The sequence below is a fragment of the Drosophila albomicans genome, chromosome 2R, assembly GCF_009650485.2.
Source record: "Drosophila albomicans strain 15112-1751.03 chromosome 2R, ASM965048v2, whole genome shotgun sequence".
Classification (NCBI taxonomy): domain Eukaryota; kingdom Metazoa; phylum Arthropoda; class Insecta; order Diptera; family Drosophilidae; genus Drosophila; species Drosophila albomicans.
This window is the reverse complement of record NC_047631.2, coordinates 23,809,733-23,825,894: the sequence shown is the minus strand read 5'-3', so window position 1 is coordinate 23,825,894 and position 16,162 is coordinate 23,809,733. Positions and strand designations below refer to the sequence as shown.

The following is a 16,162-nucleotide window of genomic DNA, read 5'->3' as shown; positions in this document are numbered from 1 at the left end:
AATCACAATCAATATGTATTGTTTAAAGCATGTTTTTAATTTATGACCCATATTTCCTGCAGTTTAATTTTATTTCGTAATTCTACCTGAACTCCTATGTAGTTTCGCAATTTTCTGAAGTCCTGCTGAGCAGTTATTGCCGTGAAAGGAATTTTCTTGAACTTCAGTTATTACAAGAAAATGCAACGGGGCGATTTCTCTTTTTCATGTTTGTGGCAACGTCATGGAACTGTTTCGAAAATCTTGATCAGATAAATATTTGCGTTTATTTTGTAGATTAACACAAACTTATTGTAGCCGTTTCTTAGCTCGCTCGCAGTGGCAATTTGATGATTTGTCGTAATGAATGCTAATTAAACGCATTCGTTTTCTAGTTCACTTGGCAGCCAACAGCCAACAGCCAGCAACTCGTTGTTCATAGCATCAATCTCATCCTGCTATCTCTTAGTTCGTGTGTTTGTATGTATTCGTTCAACTTTAACGTCTAGCTATATGGCAGGGTAACAAAGTGTGTCAAAATTCTTAGGCGTATCCATGAATAAAACCTTGTGCTCACATGGTATGCACACACTCACACTCACGCTTAGCTAGCTGAGTATATACAAAACACATTTACAACTGCAGCCACAGCCACAGATAGCGTCGTCGTGTTCGCCCAGATACAGATAGCAATGTATCAGTATGTTTCACACAATTTGGGTATATCCACAAAGTTAGCGTAAATGGAAAGGCAAATAAAAGGTGCTAATTTCATGAGGGTTCAATTAGACGTTTAGCTGCTGTACGATTTCTTTTCAGCTTTTATTGTGTTAGCCGGCCGGTTGCACATCGAGTTAAAACGAAAACACAATTTTCAAACAAAAATAAATGAAGAACATTAAATAAAAAATTAAAATAAAAATTCGCCCGAGCAGGGACTTGAACCCTGGACCCTTGGATTAAAAGTCCAATGCTCTACCGACTGAGCTACCCGGGCACTTGCCTCTGTGTGGTCAAAATGCCTATACGACAATATGGTGAAACGGCAAGCTTTAAAAGTTTATTTATTCTATAAAGCTTTGAACGAAGTTCTATAAAAAGCTCTGTTGTTATAATTATACATTTTGTGGGCACACGAGTTTTTTCACTGAATTTAAATTGTCTCTTTGCGAATGCGGATTTGTTATTATAATATATTTGTTATATAAAAATGTTAATTACCGTGATAATGGAATAGGTTCATTAAATTAAACTGTCAAATGAATTTAATAAATTAATTTATTTTATAAGTTAATATTGGAAAAATAAAATTGTCAACTAAATTTAAGAAATTGAATTAAAAACAAGTAGATAGCTACAGGCGAGTTTGCTCGACTGTGAGATACCCGCTACCCATAATATTCTCAAACCACAAAATATTAAAAAATAGAAAAAATATGAACCGCATAAATATTTATATAAAGTCAGTCCCGACCCTGACTCGAACCGACGCACCCACTATGTGTTGAGCTTTCGCACTACCAGCACAGCCATCATAGTCTTTACACAGCCGCTATTTATCTCTAAACATCTAAGACACGAGCAATTGTTGTAGTGTTCATCTTCGTTGCTAAACTACACATGCATCATACCCACACTAATATAGGCGAACATGTAGATACATACAAACGAAAGCATAGCAGGCGATTTTGCCCATACAAAAATATTTCTTTAATAACTTCCACAATTTTTATCTGATCGCAACCAAATTTTCAGGAATCACAATTACTATAGTTGTTAGTATAACTGTAAAATTGTTATTCCTTTTTTTATTGATTTGCACGGGCGGGAGAGGGCGTGGCAATAATTTGAAACAAACTTGATCTGAGTACAAACATAACAAATTCATAACATAACATATAGTTTCTGACAGATAGACAGACGGACAGACGGACATGACAGATCGTCTCGGCTGTTGGCGCTGATCAAGAATATATATACTTTATAGGGTCGGAGATGCCTGTTACATACATTTCCTGCCGGCATAAAGTTATAATACCCTTCTACCCTATGGGTACCGGGTATTATTATAATAGTGAACATATTTATTTAGAGATACGAGTACATATTTATTATATTATTATTTATTATATTATTATTTAGAGATACGAGTACAGTTTTATTATATTATTTGTGCATAGTGAATAGTGAGAGTTGCTTTCCTCGAAGTATTTATTGTTACTGCGGTAAGTGTACTAGTGGACTTGTTAACTGTAATTATGATTTTATTTTTTATGACTACAACTATCGTTATCGGATAACTTGCTTTTCGAATATACAATTTATTGTCGTTGTTTTAGTTCGGACAATGACCTCACGTATGATGTACAATATATGTATGTAAATATTTTATTTCTATTAATGTTCTATTAATGTTTCCATGGTTGTCACCGGTTCGTAATCTTTCTTTCTATTTGGGTTCAACCTAAAAACAAATAAAACCTTAAATTACATAATTTAATTTTACGCTATTAACGATATTACCTTTTATTTAAGTCACGAATAACTTTTTTGTTACAGATAGTAACGAAAGGCAGTATTAATCCTTGTCCAGCTACAATAAAGGCAAACCATTCTATGTTAAATAAATATGCAAATATTTCCATTATCCAAAACACTCCTGATATGAGAAATATCCGGAAAAAGTGGATGAAACTGAAATAAATTTAATTCGACTTATTATAGTTTTCTATTTGTATGTTATTCAGCTATATACTCAGATTTATTCTTTAAATTCTTTATACTCTCCGAATTGTTCCAGACTTGATTGGTTTTCATATGGTGCACATACAAATGCTTTGCGGTTACAATGGCGAGTGTTGAGTTGATAAGGATTGAAAGCAATATAGGACCATACAAATAAATCATAGCTGACCAATTTTTTGCTATATAAAATATTATTAATAGTTGCTTGCTCATATATTTTATTGAATTCTTTAACGTACTTTCGATCCAGCATCCGTTGATAGTCACACCAGGCTGCCATATATCCCTGTCAGAGTCGGACATCTCTTGCATATCCATATATGCTGTGATCGCGGTCAAAATCGCAGCAGTCCCCCACACAAAAATATGGTATCTCAGCATGTGTATTGTTTTCGAAACCTTCCATCGGGTAATTGTATTCCACAAATTATAATTAATTACCAGAAGCCAAAGGAATGTCGACATGGTGGTGAAATATCCAGAATATCCTGCATTTTAATTAATTTTTGTCGCTGTTAAGGTGTCATCTATTGTCAATTTAAAATTACCTAACACATAGCAGTCTTTCGTAGCGGCTCCGACCCTTACTTCCAAGTCTACCCACAGCAGTATATAGCTATTAGCGAGGCAAACAAAGTAATATATATAACATCGGTTACTTCCTGCATTTAACTTGGGCGAATAACAATACGCAGCAATGATTATAGCTATGCAAAAAACCGTTATTACTCTTATAATATTTATTTCGTTAACTGAAAACGCAATATAATACAATATTATTATTTTATTCTTGGAATTCATACGTTGCAACTTACTTTTGGTATGAATTTCGCTATCCGGCTTAATGGTTGTAGGTATTAGATAATACTTTTCTTCTGAAACTTTATGTGGTATGAGACAATACTTATTCTTTTCTAGTACATTATCATCAGACAGATTTTTAAGTTTTCCATCCTAATTTATACAAATTTATTATTTATAATAGAGTTATTATATTATATATATTAAGCTACAAACTTGAAAAAGTTTCCAGTTGGGTTGGGCCTGTTCATCATAATTTGGATTCTCCAATAAATCGCACGACATTTCGTATTTAACTTGCACTTCGAATTCATTTATCACGTTTACTTGCGTCTCCGTACCATTGTCAAGAGTCATATTGACAACAAAATTTCTCATTGACTTTTCTGGTTCACAGCACAGCAGCACACACGATTTGATCTGACAGAGACAACCTCTCATATAGGGTTCGACTGTCTTATTATGCTGGAAAACTGTTTCACGATATGTGTATTGATGAACTTTTTCGCTTGGAATTAAAATACCCCTGTACAAATAGGATCCATTGTCATATTTCTGACTATCCTCGAGATCGACAGAATCAAAATATTCACATTTCTGATTATCCTCTGCTTCTGCAGCCAGGATAATTCTCAGTATAAACAAAAAGGCACTTCTTATTATAAACATATTATTTAACCGTGCGCTTAGTTCTGTTTCTCAGGAAATTGCAATGTTAACTGACGAAATCCGCGACAGCGCATTGTAGATGTGAAGTTATGTGTCGGAAACATTTTATAAAAATATATTGTGGTTTGTTTGTGGTAAAATCAAAATTTCTTATTTTTGTTCTCATTTCTTTGTATAAATAAAAATAAATAAATATAATTAATGATTAATCCGAAATTAAAATAGAAAAATTTTCTGTTACAAAAAGATTGCGGTCCAACAATTGGCAAGGCTGATAATGGCAGTCCACTCCGGTACGCTATCCCACTACTGCCTACCACGGGAACTCTTGGCTGCTGGTTTTCACCCCTGGCCCGGTTCATCCCTCCTTAGCCAACCTGAATGCCGTGGACTCCTCCTCGGCACCCATATTGATGGCAAGCTTAGTGCGGACGTTCCGTCAACATGGCTGGTCCACTACACAGTGATCCCCAGCCTCAGGTCATCCCACAATCAGACCTCACAGAAGCGTGATTACAGAAGCTGCCAACCTTCCAGTCGAAAAATGTCTAGTTAACGTTGAACACAAGCAATGTTTTCAGTCTCTAATCAAACTGCTTAAATTAACTGCTTGTTTTCGTTCAGCTTGTATATATGAACTGCTTGCACCATGCACTGCTTGTTTCACATTGTGCAGGTACTCTGTTTATACTACAAATATTCGTTTTACGCAATTATGGAATAAACAAAGTTTATATTAAAATTATTAAAAATAAATAAATAATAAAAATAAATAATTAAAAATATTTAAATATATAAAAAAATGGATCGCCCGAGCAGGGACTTGAACCCTGGACCCTTGGATTAAAAGTCCAATGCTCTACCGACTGAGCTACCCGGGCATGTACATAATTTCTGCCAAAACGCAGTCAAAAGCCTTTTCAAATTCCTTTCAAAAATGGAATATATTAGAATTAAAATTCACATTTAAAAATCAAAAAAATATGTATATTATTAATATGCGATTTTTAATGCCAAGAGTATGCGAACAGAATAAGAAGTTTGGGTATAGATTTAATGTATTATTTTTGTAGATAATATGTCAGCCATTGTTCTGGTTTTTAATCTATTTTTAAATCGTTCAAGTAGTCCTTTTAATGAAGTTGGACCTGTGCACGGATGGAATTGTCACAATTCCATATTCATCTGACACTCAACTACAATATTTGTTTATATAAACGCATTTGTTTATTTTAAATTGTACATCTATAGAATATTATATAGAATTGTTATTTTCTGTAAGCATATCTATATTAACGGAATTGTGGTGAAGAAATCTTACTGAGGATGGGGAATAGTAGAAATGCCGATTACATTATAGAAATAAATAAAACAAGACCAATAATAACAGATTTCATATGTATAAGTTTATTTCTTATAAGTTCATCATATAACAAGCAATTTTTAAATATGTATCTACAACTTTGATAAATTAGGAATGTAAAAAAAAGTTTAAAGAAAATGTGAATATCAATTTAAGACTGTAGTAGATGCTGTATGATTAGAAGATAGATTTGGTATTGAGATTTCGTTGTGTTTTCTTTCCAGGCTAAGCAAATTAGAAGATAAGAAATAGAATAAAAACTGTATTTTGATTTCATTAAATATATTACCGTGAATTTAGTTGGTATAGAACATCCTTCTTCCAGATGGTAACAAAAAGTAATATTAGTCCGAAATTATTTAGAATCAGATTTTTAGAATAGTCAACCCAAGTCTTAGCTTTGTCTATATGAAATAACGTTAAGATGAAGGAAGTTATTTCAAGTAACCAAATCACTCCAGTTATGATAATCATTTGGAAAAACGTCTTAAAACTGAAAGGAATTTAAACAATTTATCATAGATATAATAAATATATAGATATTTATCCAGCAATATACTCAGATTTAGTGATTGCATCCTCTGGCTTCTCCACATATATACATCTTAAGGTTATGATGGAAAATATTAGATTGACAACAATACCAACAAATATTGGTCCATAATAGTAAATCATTGCTGACCAACTTTGTTCTATTTAAAATTATATTAATGGTTACTCATATTTAAGTTTTGAACTGTGCATCTTACTATTTATCCAGCAGCCAACTGTATAAGGTTGCCATATTTCTTTTTTCATATCGTCCATATTTTGCAAGTTCATAGATCCAACGATCGTAAGCAAAATCGCCGCAGAGCCCCAGACAATAATGTGATATTTTAGCATGTTATTTATTTGATTATTCTGGTCGTTCCTTATTAAATTCCACAAAATGTAATTAATAGCCAGGAGCCAAAGGAGTGAAGACATGACCATGTAATATCCACAGTAAGCTGCATTTTTAGAAATTCATCATGATATAAAGATGTATTATATGAATAACGTGAAGTTACCTGTCAAGTGACACAGTATAACTTTGTCATGAAATAGAGATCTAGACCATAGCAATAGCATGGTAATGGTTATGCAGATAATGTAACATAAAGAAGTTTGACTATAAACTCTGGTCCGCAAATCAGGCAAATACAAATGCACAACAGTGATTATACCTAAGCAGAACACGGAGATAACTTTCATAGCACTCATCACATCCACTGAAAATACAATACATTATCTTCAAACTTGCGATAATTTAAGTTAATATACATAAAAACATACGCTCTAGGAAGATTTGGATTTGCGGCATTATGATTTTGGGTACAAGATAATAATTTTTGTCCACTTTATGCGGCATCAGGCAATAGTTTTCTTTAAGTATTACACTGTCATCGGTCTGATTGTGAAGTGTTCCGTCCTTAATATTGTAAGAAATTTATTATTAATAGTTGAGGAAAGTTTCATGAACTATCAAACCTGAAATAATTTCCAGTTGGTATCATAATATTCAGGATCTTCAAATATATCGCAAGACATCTTATATCTTATTTGCATTACGAACTCTAAATCATTTATCACATCTATTTGCGACTCCTTACCGTTGAGAAGAGTCACATTCACGGACAAATTTCGAATGTACTTTTTTGGTTCACAACACAAGAGCACACACGGTTTTATGTGACAGAGACAACCTCTCATATAGGGTTCGACTAACTTCATACGATTTGTAATGGTTATTTGATCGTGGTATTCATGAACTTTGTCACTTGGAATTGAAATATGCTTGTACAAATAAGATCCATTGTCAAGTCTTTGGCTATCCCTGAGATCCACAGTGTCAAAATATCCACATTCTTGACTGTCCTCTGCTACTGCAACTAGAAGAACTCCCAGTATAAGCAGAGCATATCTTATTATCAACATATTTATTAAGAAATACACTTTATTTATATATTATACGTTTTCCGCACAGTGAGCACTGTTTCAGTCGATGAAGTTAAAGAAACTGTGGTCATTTGTGCTGCGCACTTATAATATAAGAGTTAATATTTATTGCGACGATGACGAATAAAGAAATCATTTATAGAAACCATAGCTATATTATTTTTTTTCAGAATTCGTAAATGGTATGGGTGGTGACCTCACATACTATATGAAACACATGTGTCATCTTGAAAGTCATTTTAGAATTTATTTTGTATAACAAAAATATTTAAATTTTTTGCTTATTGGTATTTGTAATTGGAAAAAGAAATTTACTCTTGATGTCGCTTTGTTAATCATGAGATGTTGACGTTGTGCAGTCGTGTGTTTTCTCCAATCTACAGTACGAAATCGTTAAAACAAAAGATAGAAAATACTAAGGATATTACCTTTTGATTAGAGCCTTTATAACGTCTTTCTTCCAAACAGTGGAGAAAAATAATATGATCCCTTGGCCGCTCATAACTATTTGGAAAGACCACATATTGTATTCAAAAGATTGTTTCGCTAAATAGCTAAGAATTTCAAGAATCCAGCAAACACCAGATATTGCAAACATCCGGGTAAACATCATGAAACTGAAAATAATTACATTTGATATATTATTACTTCATGAAATATTTATTCAGTTATATACTCAGACGAATTCTTTAAATTCTTTTTACTCTCTGAATTGTTCCAGGCTTGATTGGTTTTCCTATTGTGCACATACAAATGCCTTGCGGTTATAATTGAGAGTGTTAGGTTGATAACAATTATGAGCATTATAGGACCATAATAATAAATCATTGCTGACCAAGCGTTTGCTAAATAAAATTCTATTTATCGTTTATCATATTACAATGGTCAATTGTCTAACGTACTTGTTATCCAACAGGCATACTTCCCTAAACCAGGATACCAGATATGTTTTATTTCCTCATCTATGTCTTGGGAGTCCATGTATCCGGTGATAGAAGTCAAAATTGCCGCTGAGCCCCATACAAAAATATGATATATCAGCATGTTTTTCACAGGTGTCATCTGGTAGTTAGTGAGTGATTGCCACAAAGTATAATTGATAATAAGAAGCCAGAGGAATGTAGACATGACGGTGTAATATCCACAGTAAGCTGAATTGTAAATTGATTGGTAATAAGATGTATTCGATGATAAATTTATAATTACCTATGAAATAACATATTTCGTATATATTGTGAAAGTGTGACTCCACCCATAGCCATATAAATGTAAGGCCAAGGCAGATAAAGTAATACATGCAACATTGATTAAAGACTCCGTTGTGCAAATGAGGCAAATACAAATACACTACAATGATTATAACTATGCAGAACAAAGAGGGAATTCGTATAGCACAACTCATGTCCACTGAAAATACAAAACTATATTTTTATGGTATGAATTTAAGCCAAGATACATACGTCGAAACTTACACTCTCTCTGATATTGGATATTCGGCTTAATGGTTTGAGGCAACAGATAATAATTTCCGTCTGAAACTTTATAAGGTAGGAAACAATAATCCTTCTCGTCTAGCTCAACGTCATCGGCCGGATTATAAAGTGTTCCATTCTTATTAAAAGGAACTAGTTAGTAATAATTCACTTTACTATAAACTCTGACAAACCTGAAAGAGTCTCCATTTGGGTCGAGCCTGAGCATCATAATGTGGATCGTCCAATACATCACAAGACATACTATATTTAACTTGCACTGCGAATTCATTTCTCACATTTACTTGAGCCCTCGTACCATTATTAAGAGTCATATTTACGATCAAATTTCGCATTGACTTTTCTGGTTCACAGCACAAAAGTACACACGATTTTATTTGACATAAACAACCTCTCATATAGGGTTCGACTATCTTCTTATTATGCTTGAAAACTGTTTCACGATATGTGTATTGATGAACTTTTTCCTTTGGAATTAAAATATCATTGTATAAATAAGATCCATTGTCAAATCTCTGACTATCCTCAAGATCCACAGAATCAAAATATTGACATTTATGGCTATCATCAGCAACTACGAATGAGAGAACTCGCAGTATGAAGATTGCACATTTTATTTTCAACATTTTATTAAGAAATACACTTTCATTATATTCGGGTATAATTGAACACTAAGTACTGTTTTACTCGAAGTAGGTAAAGAAACTGTGTATTTTGTAATATAGGTATTAGTGTTCATTAAATTATTGACTATAAAAAAAAAACTATGACGAATAAAGCATTTATAGAAACTTCAGCGATATGGTTTTAGAAACTCATAATTCGTATGGGCGGTGACCTCATACACATTTTAATATATGAATCTACAAGTGCAAAAATAATTTCAGAAACATTTTTGTAAAATTAAATAATAGTTTCCAAACTATGTGGAAGTTGATGTGGCGTTGTTTTCACTGATGTTGCTTTTACTTTTAGTATGACTTGTTTTTGACTCCAATCTAAAAAATTAAATCATAGTAATGATGAATTTAAAACAAAGACAAAAGCTACAGTCGAGTGAGCTCGACTGTGGGATACCCGCTACTTGTTAGAAATAATATCAAACCATTTCTGAATTATCTTCTAAATATACTAAATTAATAATGAATTAAACCGAAACTTATTTTTGGTATATTGATATAACAAGACATGGCTACTCGGTCAAATATATATGTATACTTTATATGGTCGAAGAAGTCTTCTCCAAAGTTATAATATCCTTTTACTTTATAGGTAGCGGGTATAAGAATAAGAATATTACCTCTTATATAGAGCCTTTATAATGTCTTTCTTCCAGATGGTAACGAAAAACAGTATTAATCCTTGTCCAGTTGTTACTATATCAAAGACAATACGTATAACGAGTTCAGAGTTTAAATCAAATAAATAGGAAACAACTTCAAGTCCCCAGACTACTCCCGCGATGACAAACATTCGGAGAAACATGACAAAACTGAAAGAATATAATTTTGTTATTGTATTTTATTTTTAGATAGGATTTTCTTTAGTAATATACTCAGATTTATTCCTTAAAGTCGTTTTACTCTCCGAATTGTTCCACTCTTTGGCGTTCTTTCTGGTTTCTACATATATATGCCTTACGGTAACGGTGGAGAGTGTTAGATTGATAACAATTATGAGCAATATAGGTCCAAAATAGTAAATCAGGGCTGACCAATCGTTAGCTGTAAAAAAATATATTAATAGTTGTTCATATTCCTATTTCGAATTGCGCAAAATACTATTGATCCAGCAGTAGTACACAGCTATACCAGGTTGCCACCAAGTGTCTTCCATGCCTTGACTCAAGTTATCAGCGCATACAGTGATCGTAAGTAATATCCCCGCAGTCCCCCAAACAAAAATATGATATTTCTTCTTCATCTTTGTTTGCTGCTGGTATTTGGTGAGTAATTTCCAAACATTATAGTTAATAACCAGAAGCCAAAGGAATGCAGACATGACGATGTAATACCCACAGCATGCTGAATTTTTATTAATTTAATAAGTTGACTTTCGCAATCATGTTATAATTACCCATGAAATAGCATGCCAGCCGCTGTTTGTTGCTCCTTGTTAGTGATTCTACCCACAGTAATATAAAACATATGACGATGCAAATAAAGTAATATAAACAACATTGACTGTAGGCTCTGGATCGCAAATGAGGCAAATACAAATAGACAGCAATAATTATAACTATGCAGAACACAGAGATAACTCTTATGGCACTAATAAAGTCCACTGTAAATACAAAAGTATATTATTGTCCTTAAAATTTAAGGTAAGATTCATATGAACTTACGCTCTATAACAGTTTCGCTATCCTTCTTTATGATCTGAGGTAAAAGATAATAATTTTCATCTAATTTATGTGGCAGCAGGCAATAGTCTTGCTTTTCTAGAGCGCTATTACTGGTCAGATTATGAAGCGTTCCATCCTTAAGATGGATTTATATAATTAAGAATAGTATAACAAAATGATTCGTTTATTGGCAAACCTTAAATAGTTTCCAGTCAGGTTGGGTCTGCTCATTATAATTTGGATCACCCAACACATCGCATGGTATTTCATATTTTACTTGCACTACGAATTCATTTCTTACATTAACTTGGGACTCAGTTCCGTTTATAAGCGTCATATTTAAGGAAATTTTGTTTTCCATTAGCTTTGTTGGTTCACAACACAAAAGCACACACGATTTGATGTGACAGAGACAACCTCTTAAATAAGGATCGACTGTCTTATTAGAATTGAACACTGTTATACGATAACTGTATTCTTGAACTTTCTCACTTGGGATTAAAATATCCTTGTACAAATATGATCCATTGTCAAGTCTTCGGCTATCCCTGAGATCCACAGTGTCAAAATATCCACATTCTTGACTGTCCTCAGCTACGGCAACAAGGATAACCCTCAGTATGAAGAGAGCGTTGATTATTGTAAACATATTTATTTAGAGATACACTTTTATTATATTATTTATGCACTGAATAGTGCGATTTGCTTTCCTCGAAGTATTTATTGTTACTGCGGTAAGTGTACTAGTGTACTTGTTATTTAAATATAATTATACATTTTTTTTATGACTATACAATTTATCGTCATTATTTTACTTCGGACAGTGACGTCACGTATAATGTACAATATATGTAAATATTTCATTTCTAATAAGAAACATCACGAAAGTAGAGATATCGGATTCCATGGTTGTCACCGGTTCGTAATCTCCCTTTCTATTTGGGTTCAACCTAAAAAAAAATAAAACCTTAAATTAAATAATTTAGTTTTGCGTTATTGACGATATTACCTTTTATTTAAGTCACAAACAACTTTTTTGTCAAATATAGTAACGAAAGGCAGTATTAATCCTTGTCCAGCTATAATTAAGGTAAACAATTCTATATTAAATAAATATATAATATATATTCTATATTATCCAAAACACTCCTGATATGAGAAATATCTGAAAAAAGTTGATGAAACTGAAATAAATTTAATCTGATTTATTATAGTTTTCTATTTGTATATTATTCAGCTATATACTCAGATTTATTCATTAAATTCTTTTTACGCTCCACATTGTTCCAGGCTCGATTCATTTCCCTATCCATCACATACAAATGCCTTGCGGTTATAATGGCGATTGTTGAGTTGATAAGGATTGATAAGGGCCATACAAGTAAATCATAGCTGACCAATTTTTTGCTATATAAAATATTATTAATAGTTGCTTGCTCATATATTTTATTGAATTCTTCAACGTACTTTCGATCCAGCATCCGTAACGAGTCACACCAGGCTGCCATATATCCCTGTCAGAGTCAGACATCTCTTGCATATCCATATATGCTGTGATCGCGGTCAAAATCGCAGCAGTCCCCACACAAAAGTATTGTATCTCAGCATGTGTATTGTAATATATATAACATCGTTTATATCCTGCATGTAACTTGAGCGAATAACAATACACAGCAATGATTATAGCTAAGCAAAACACCGTTATTACTCTTATAAAGTGCACAGCAGCACGTTTATTATTGTGAACATTTTTATTTAGATATACACTTTTATTATATTATTTGAGCATAGTGAATAGTGAGAGTTGCTTTCCTTGAAGTATTTGTTGTTACTGCGGTAAGTGCACTAGTGTACTTGTTATTTAAATGTAATTATGATTTTATTATTAAATCCATAGGGTAGAAGGGTATTATAACTTTGTGCCGGCATGAAATGTATGTAACAGTTAGAAGGAGGCACCTCCGACCCTATAAAGTATATATGTATATTATTGATCTGCGTCAACAGCCGAGACGATCTAGCTATGTCCATCTGTCCGTCTGTGTGTCTGTCCGTCTGTCTGTCTGTCCGTCTGTCCGTGTGAAACACTGGATCTCAGAGACTATAAGAGATAGAGCTATAATTTTTTTTCGACAGCATTTGTTATGTTTGCACGCAGATCAAGTTTGTTTCAAATTTTTGCCACGTCCCCTTCCGCCCGCAAATCAAAATAACAAGCGTAACTTTAAAGCTAGAGCTAGAGCGAATTTTGGTATATACAATAAACACTATAGTAATTGTGATTCCTGAAAATTTGGTTGCGATTAGATAAAAATTATGGAAGTTATTAAAGAAATACTTTTGTATGGGCAAAAACGCTTACTTACTATGGGTCTTAGTTGCTTTGTCTTTCAATCTGGTATATTGTGTCGTCTGTGGTATATTTTAAATGTGGTACTATATCGATATACCAAATATACATTATGGTATATTTTTAGTATTTTTGATTTTTGGCATATTTTGAAAAAATACCGCAATATTTTGCTTTTATTCAAAATGGGTACCGGGTATCTCACAGTCGAGCACACTCGACTTACTTGTTTATGACTACAACTATCGTTGCTTAACTTGTTTTTCTTATGTACAATTTATTGTCGTTGTTTTGGTTCGGACAATGACCTCACGTATAATGTACAATATATGTAAATATTTTATTTCTATTAAGATATATAATGAAAGTTAATGTAGATATAGTTATGTAGTTGATGTTTCCACGCTTGTCACAGGTTCGTAATCTTTCTTCCTATTTGGGTTCAACCTAAAAACAAATAAAACCCTAAATTAAATTATTTAATTTTGTGCTATTAACGATATTACCTTTTATTTAAGTCACGAATAACATTTTTGTTACAGATAGTTACGAAAGGCAGTATTAATCCTTGTCCAGCTATAATTAAGGTAAACAATTCTATGTTCAATAAATATGCAAATATTTCCATTATCCAAAACACTCCTGATATGAGAAAAATCCGGAAAAAGTGGATGAAACTGAAATAAATTTAATTCGACTTATTATTGTTTTCTATTTGTATGTTATTCAGCAATATACTCAGATTTATTCTTTAAATTCTTTTTACTCTCCGAATTGTTCCAGACTTGATTGGTTTTCATATGGTGCACATACAAATGCTTTGCGGTTACAATGGCGAGTGTTGAGTTGATAAGGATTGAAAGCAATATAGGACCATACAAGTAAATCATAGCTGACCAATTTTTAACTATATAAAATGTTATTAATATGGTAGTAGTTGCTTGCTCATATTTTTTATTGAATTCTTTACGTACTATCGATCCAGCATCCGTAACGAGTCACACCAGGCTGCCATATATCCCTGTCAGAGTCGGACATCTCTTGCATATCCATATATGCTGTGATCGCGGTCAAAATCGAAGCAGTTCCCCACACGAAAATATGGTATCTCAGCATGTGAACACTTACCTTATATCGAGTAATTGTATTCCACAAATTAAAATTAATTACCAGAAGCCAAAGGAATGTCGACATGATGGTGAAATATCCAGAATATCCTGCATTTTAATTAATTTTTGTCGCTGTTAAGGTGTCATCTATTTTCAATTTAAAATTACCTAACAAATAGCAGTCATTCTTAACGGCCTCGACCCTTACTTCCAAGTCTACCCACAGCAGTATATAGCTATTAGCGAGGCAAACAAAGTAATATATATAACATCGGTTACTTCCTGCATTTAACTTGGGCGAATAACAATACGCAGCAATGATTATAGCTATGCAAAAAACCGTTATTACTCTTATTATATTTGTTTCGTTAACTGAAAACGCAATATAATACAATATTATTATTTTATTCTTGGAATTCATACGTTGCAACTTACTTTCGATATGAATTTCGCTATCCGGATTAATGGTTGTAGGTACTAGATAATACTTTTCCTCTGAAACTTTATGTGGCATGAGGCAATACTCATTTTTTTCTAGTACATTATCATCAGACAGATATTTAAGTTTTCCATCCTTATTTATAGAAATTTATTATTAAAAAATTAGTTATTATATTATATATATATAGGCTACAAACTTGAAAAAGTTTCCAGTTGGGTTGGGCCTGTTCATCATAATTTGGATTCTCTAATAAATCGCACGACATTTCGTATTTAACTTGCACTTCGAATTCATTTATCACGTTTACTTGCGTCTCCGTACCATTGTCAAGAGTCATATTGACAACAAAATTTCTCATTGACTTTTCTGGTTCACAACACAGCAGCACGCACGATTTTATCTGACAGAGACAACCTCTCATATAGGGTTCGACTGTCTTCTTATTATGCTGGAAAACTGTTTCACGATATGTGTATTGCTGAACTTTTTCGCTTGGAATTAAAATACCCCTGTACAAATAGGATCCATTGTCATATTTCTGACTATCCTCGAGATCGACAGAATCAAAATATTCACATTTCTGATTATCCTCTGCTTCTGCAGCCAGGATAATACTCAGTATAAACAAAAAGGCACTATATCTTCGTATTATAAACATATTATTTAACCGTGCGCTTAGTTCTATTTGTCAGGAAATTGCAATGTTAACTGATGAAATCCGCGACAGTGCATTGTAGATGTGAGTTATATATTATAAATTATTGAGAATGAGAAAATGAGGGTTGTCGGAAAAATTATATAAAAATATACAAATGTATTCAGAATTGTGGTTTGTTTGTGGTTTGAACTCACTTACTGAAGTATCCATGCAAAACCGTAAGCGGTAA

At 32.8% G+C, this 16,162-nt stretch overlaps 3 protein-coding genes and 2 non-coding genes across 5 annotated transcripts; all 5 read right to left on the bottom strand.

Annotated features, from left to right (window-relative positions):
* Positions 1-903: 903 nt before the first annotated feature.
* On the bottom strand, positions 904-976 carry Trnak-uuu (transfer RNA lysine (anticodon UUU)). The gene has a single exon. It is a non-coding gene; the product is annotated as a tRNA-Lys (tRNA).
* Positions 977-2,123: 1,147 nt separating this feature from the next.
* On the bottom strand, positions 2,124-3,092 carry LOC117576900 (probable G-protein coupled receptor Mth-like 11). Its single transcript, XM_052007865.1, has 4 exons — positions 2,964-3,092; positions 2,735-2,903; positions 2,503-2,673; positions 2,124-2,443 (listed from the first exon to the last, which is right to left on the bottom strand). The coding sequence occupies exons 1-4, from the start codon at positions 3,040-3,042 to the stop codon at positions 2,377-2,379; spliced, it is 486 nt and encodes a 161-aa protein (XP_051863825.1). The 5' UTR covers positions 3,043-3,092; the 3' UTR covers positions 2,124-2,376.
* A 1,910-nt stretch (positions 3,093-5,002) lies between these two features.
* Positions 5,003-5,075, bottom strand: Trnak-uuu (transfer RNA lysine (anticodon UUU)). The gene has a single exon. It is a non-coding gene; the product is annotated as a tRNA-Lys (tRNA).
* Positions 5,076-5,637: 562 nt separating this feature from the next.
* Positions 5,638-7,583, bottom strand: LOC117576894 (probable G-protein coupled receptor Mth-like 11). The gene is made up of 7 exons (XM_034262037.2): positions 7,070-7,583; positions 6,875-7,010; positions 6,610-6,810; positions 6,307-6,549; positions 6,117-6,249; positions 5,847-6,050; positions 5,638-5,782 (listed from the first exon to the last, which is right to left on the bottom strand). The coding sequence occupies exons 1-7, from the start codon at positions 7,514-7,516 to the stop codon at positions 5,704-5,706; spliced, it is 1,443 nt and encodes a 480-aa protein (XP_034117928.2). The 5' UTR covers positions 7,517-7,583; the 3' UTR covers positions 5,638-5,703.
* A 148-nt stretch (positions 7,584-7,731) lies between these two features.
* Positions 7,732-15,951, bottom strand: LOC117574372 (uncharacterized). Its single transcript, XM_052006886.1, has 20 exons — positions 15,472-15,951; positions 15,269-15,407; positions 15,002-15,205; positions 14,699-14,941; positions 14,463-14,631; positions 14,231-14,401; positions 14,111-14,171; positions 11,375-11,510; positions 11,107-11,313; positions 10,812-11,054; positions 10,586-10,754; positions 10,331-10,522; positions 9,954-10,028; positions 9,204-9,273; positions 9,010-9,148; positions 8,744-8,944; positions 8,440-8,688; positions 8,214-8,382; positions 7,966-8,154; positions 7,732-7,914 (listed from the first exon to the last, which is right to left on the bottom strand). The coding sequence occupies exons 1-20, from the start codon at positions 15,931-15,933 to the stop codon at positions 7,869-7,871; spliced, it is 3,534 nt and encodes a 1,177-aa protein (XP_051862846.1). The 5' UTR covers positions 15,934-15,951; the 3' UTR covers positions 7,732-7,868.
* Positions 15,952-16,162: the final 211 nt, after the last annotated feature.

What these genes read in the sequence shown, in the direction of transcription:
- LOC117574372 (XM_052006886.1), bottom strand. Translation starts at nt 15,933, where the DNA reads ATGTTTATAATACGAAGATATAGTGCCTTTTTGTTTATACTGAGTATT. An exon ending in TTACGGATGCTGGATCGATA is followed by an intron (nt 14,632 to 14,698) that starts GTACGTAAAGAA and finishes CATTTTATATAG; the next exon opens with TTAAAAATTGGTCAGCTATG. An exon ending in AATTTAAAGAATTCGTCTGA is followed by an intron (nt 8,155 to 8,213) that starts GTATATAACTGA and finishes AATTATTTTCAG; the next exon opens with TTTCATGATGTTTACCCGGA.
- LOC117576894 (XM_034262037.2), bottom strand. Translation starts at nt 7,516, where the DNA reads ATGTTGATAATAAGATATGCTCTGCTTATACTGGGAGTTCTTCTAGTT. An exon ending in AGTTGGCTGCTGGATAAATA is followed by an intron (nt 6,250 to 6,306) that starts GTAAGATGCACA and finishes AATTTTAAATAG; the next exon opens with AACAAAGTTGGTCAGCAATG. An exon ending in GATGCAATCACTAAATCTGA is followed by an intron (nt 6,051 to 6,116) that starts GTATATTGCTGG and finishes AATTCCTTTCAG; the next exon opens with TTTTAAGACGTTTTTCCAAA.
- LOC117576900 (XM_052007865.1), bottom strand. Translation starts at nt 3,042, where the DNA reads ATGGATATGCAAGAGATGTCCGACTCTGACAGGGATATATGGCAGCCT. An exon ending in CAACGGATGCTGGATCGAAA is followed by an intron (nt 2,904 to 2,963) that starts GTACGTTAAAGA and finishes TATTTTATATAG; the next exon opens with CAAAAAATTGGTCAGCTATG. An exon ending in AATTTAAAGAATAAATCTGA is followed by an intron (nt 2,674 to 2,734) that starts GTATATAGCTGA and finishes AATTTATTTCAG; the next exon opens with TTTCATCCACTTTTTCCGGA.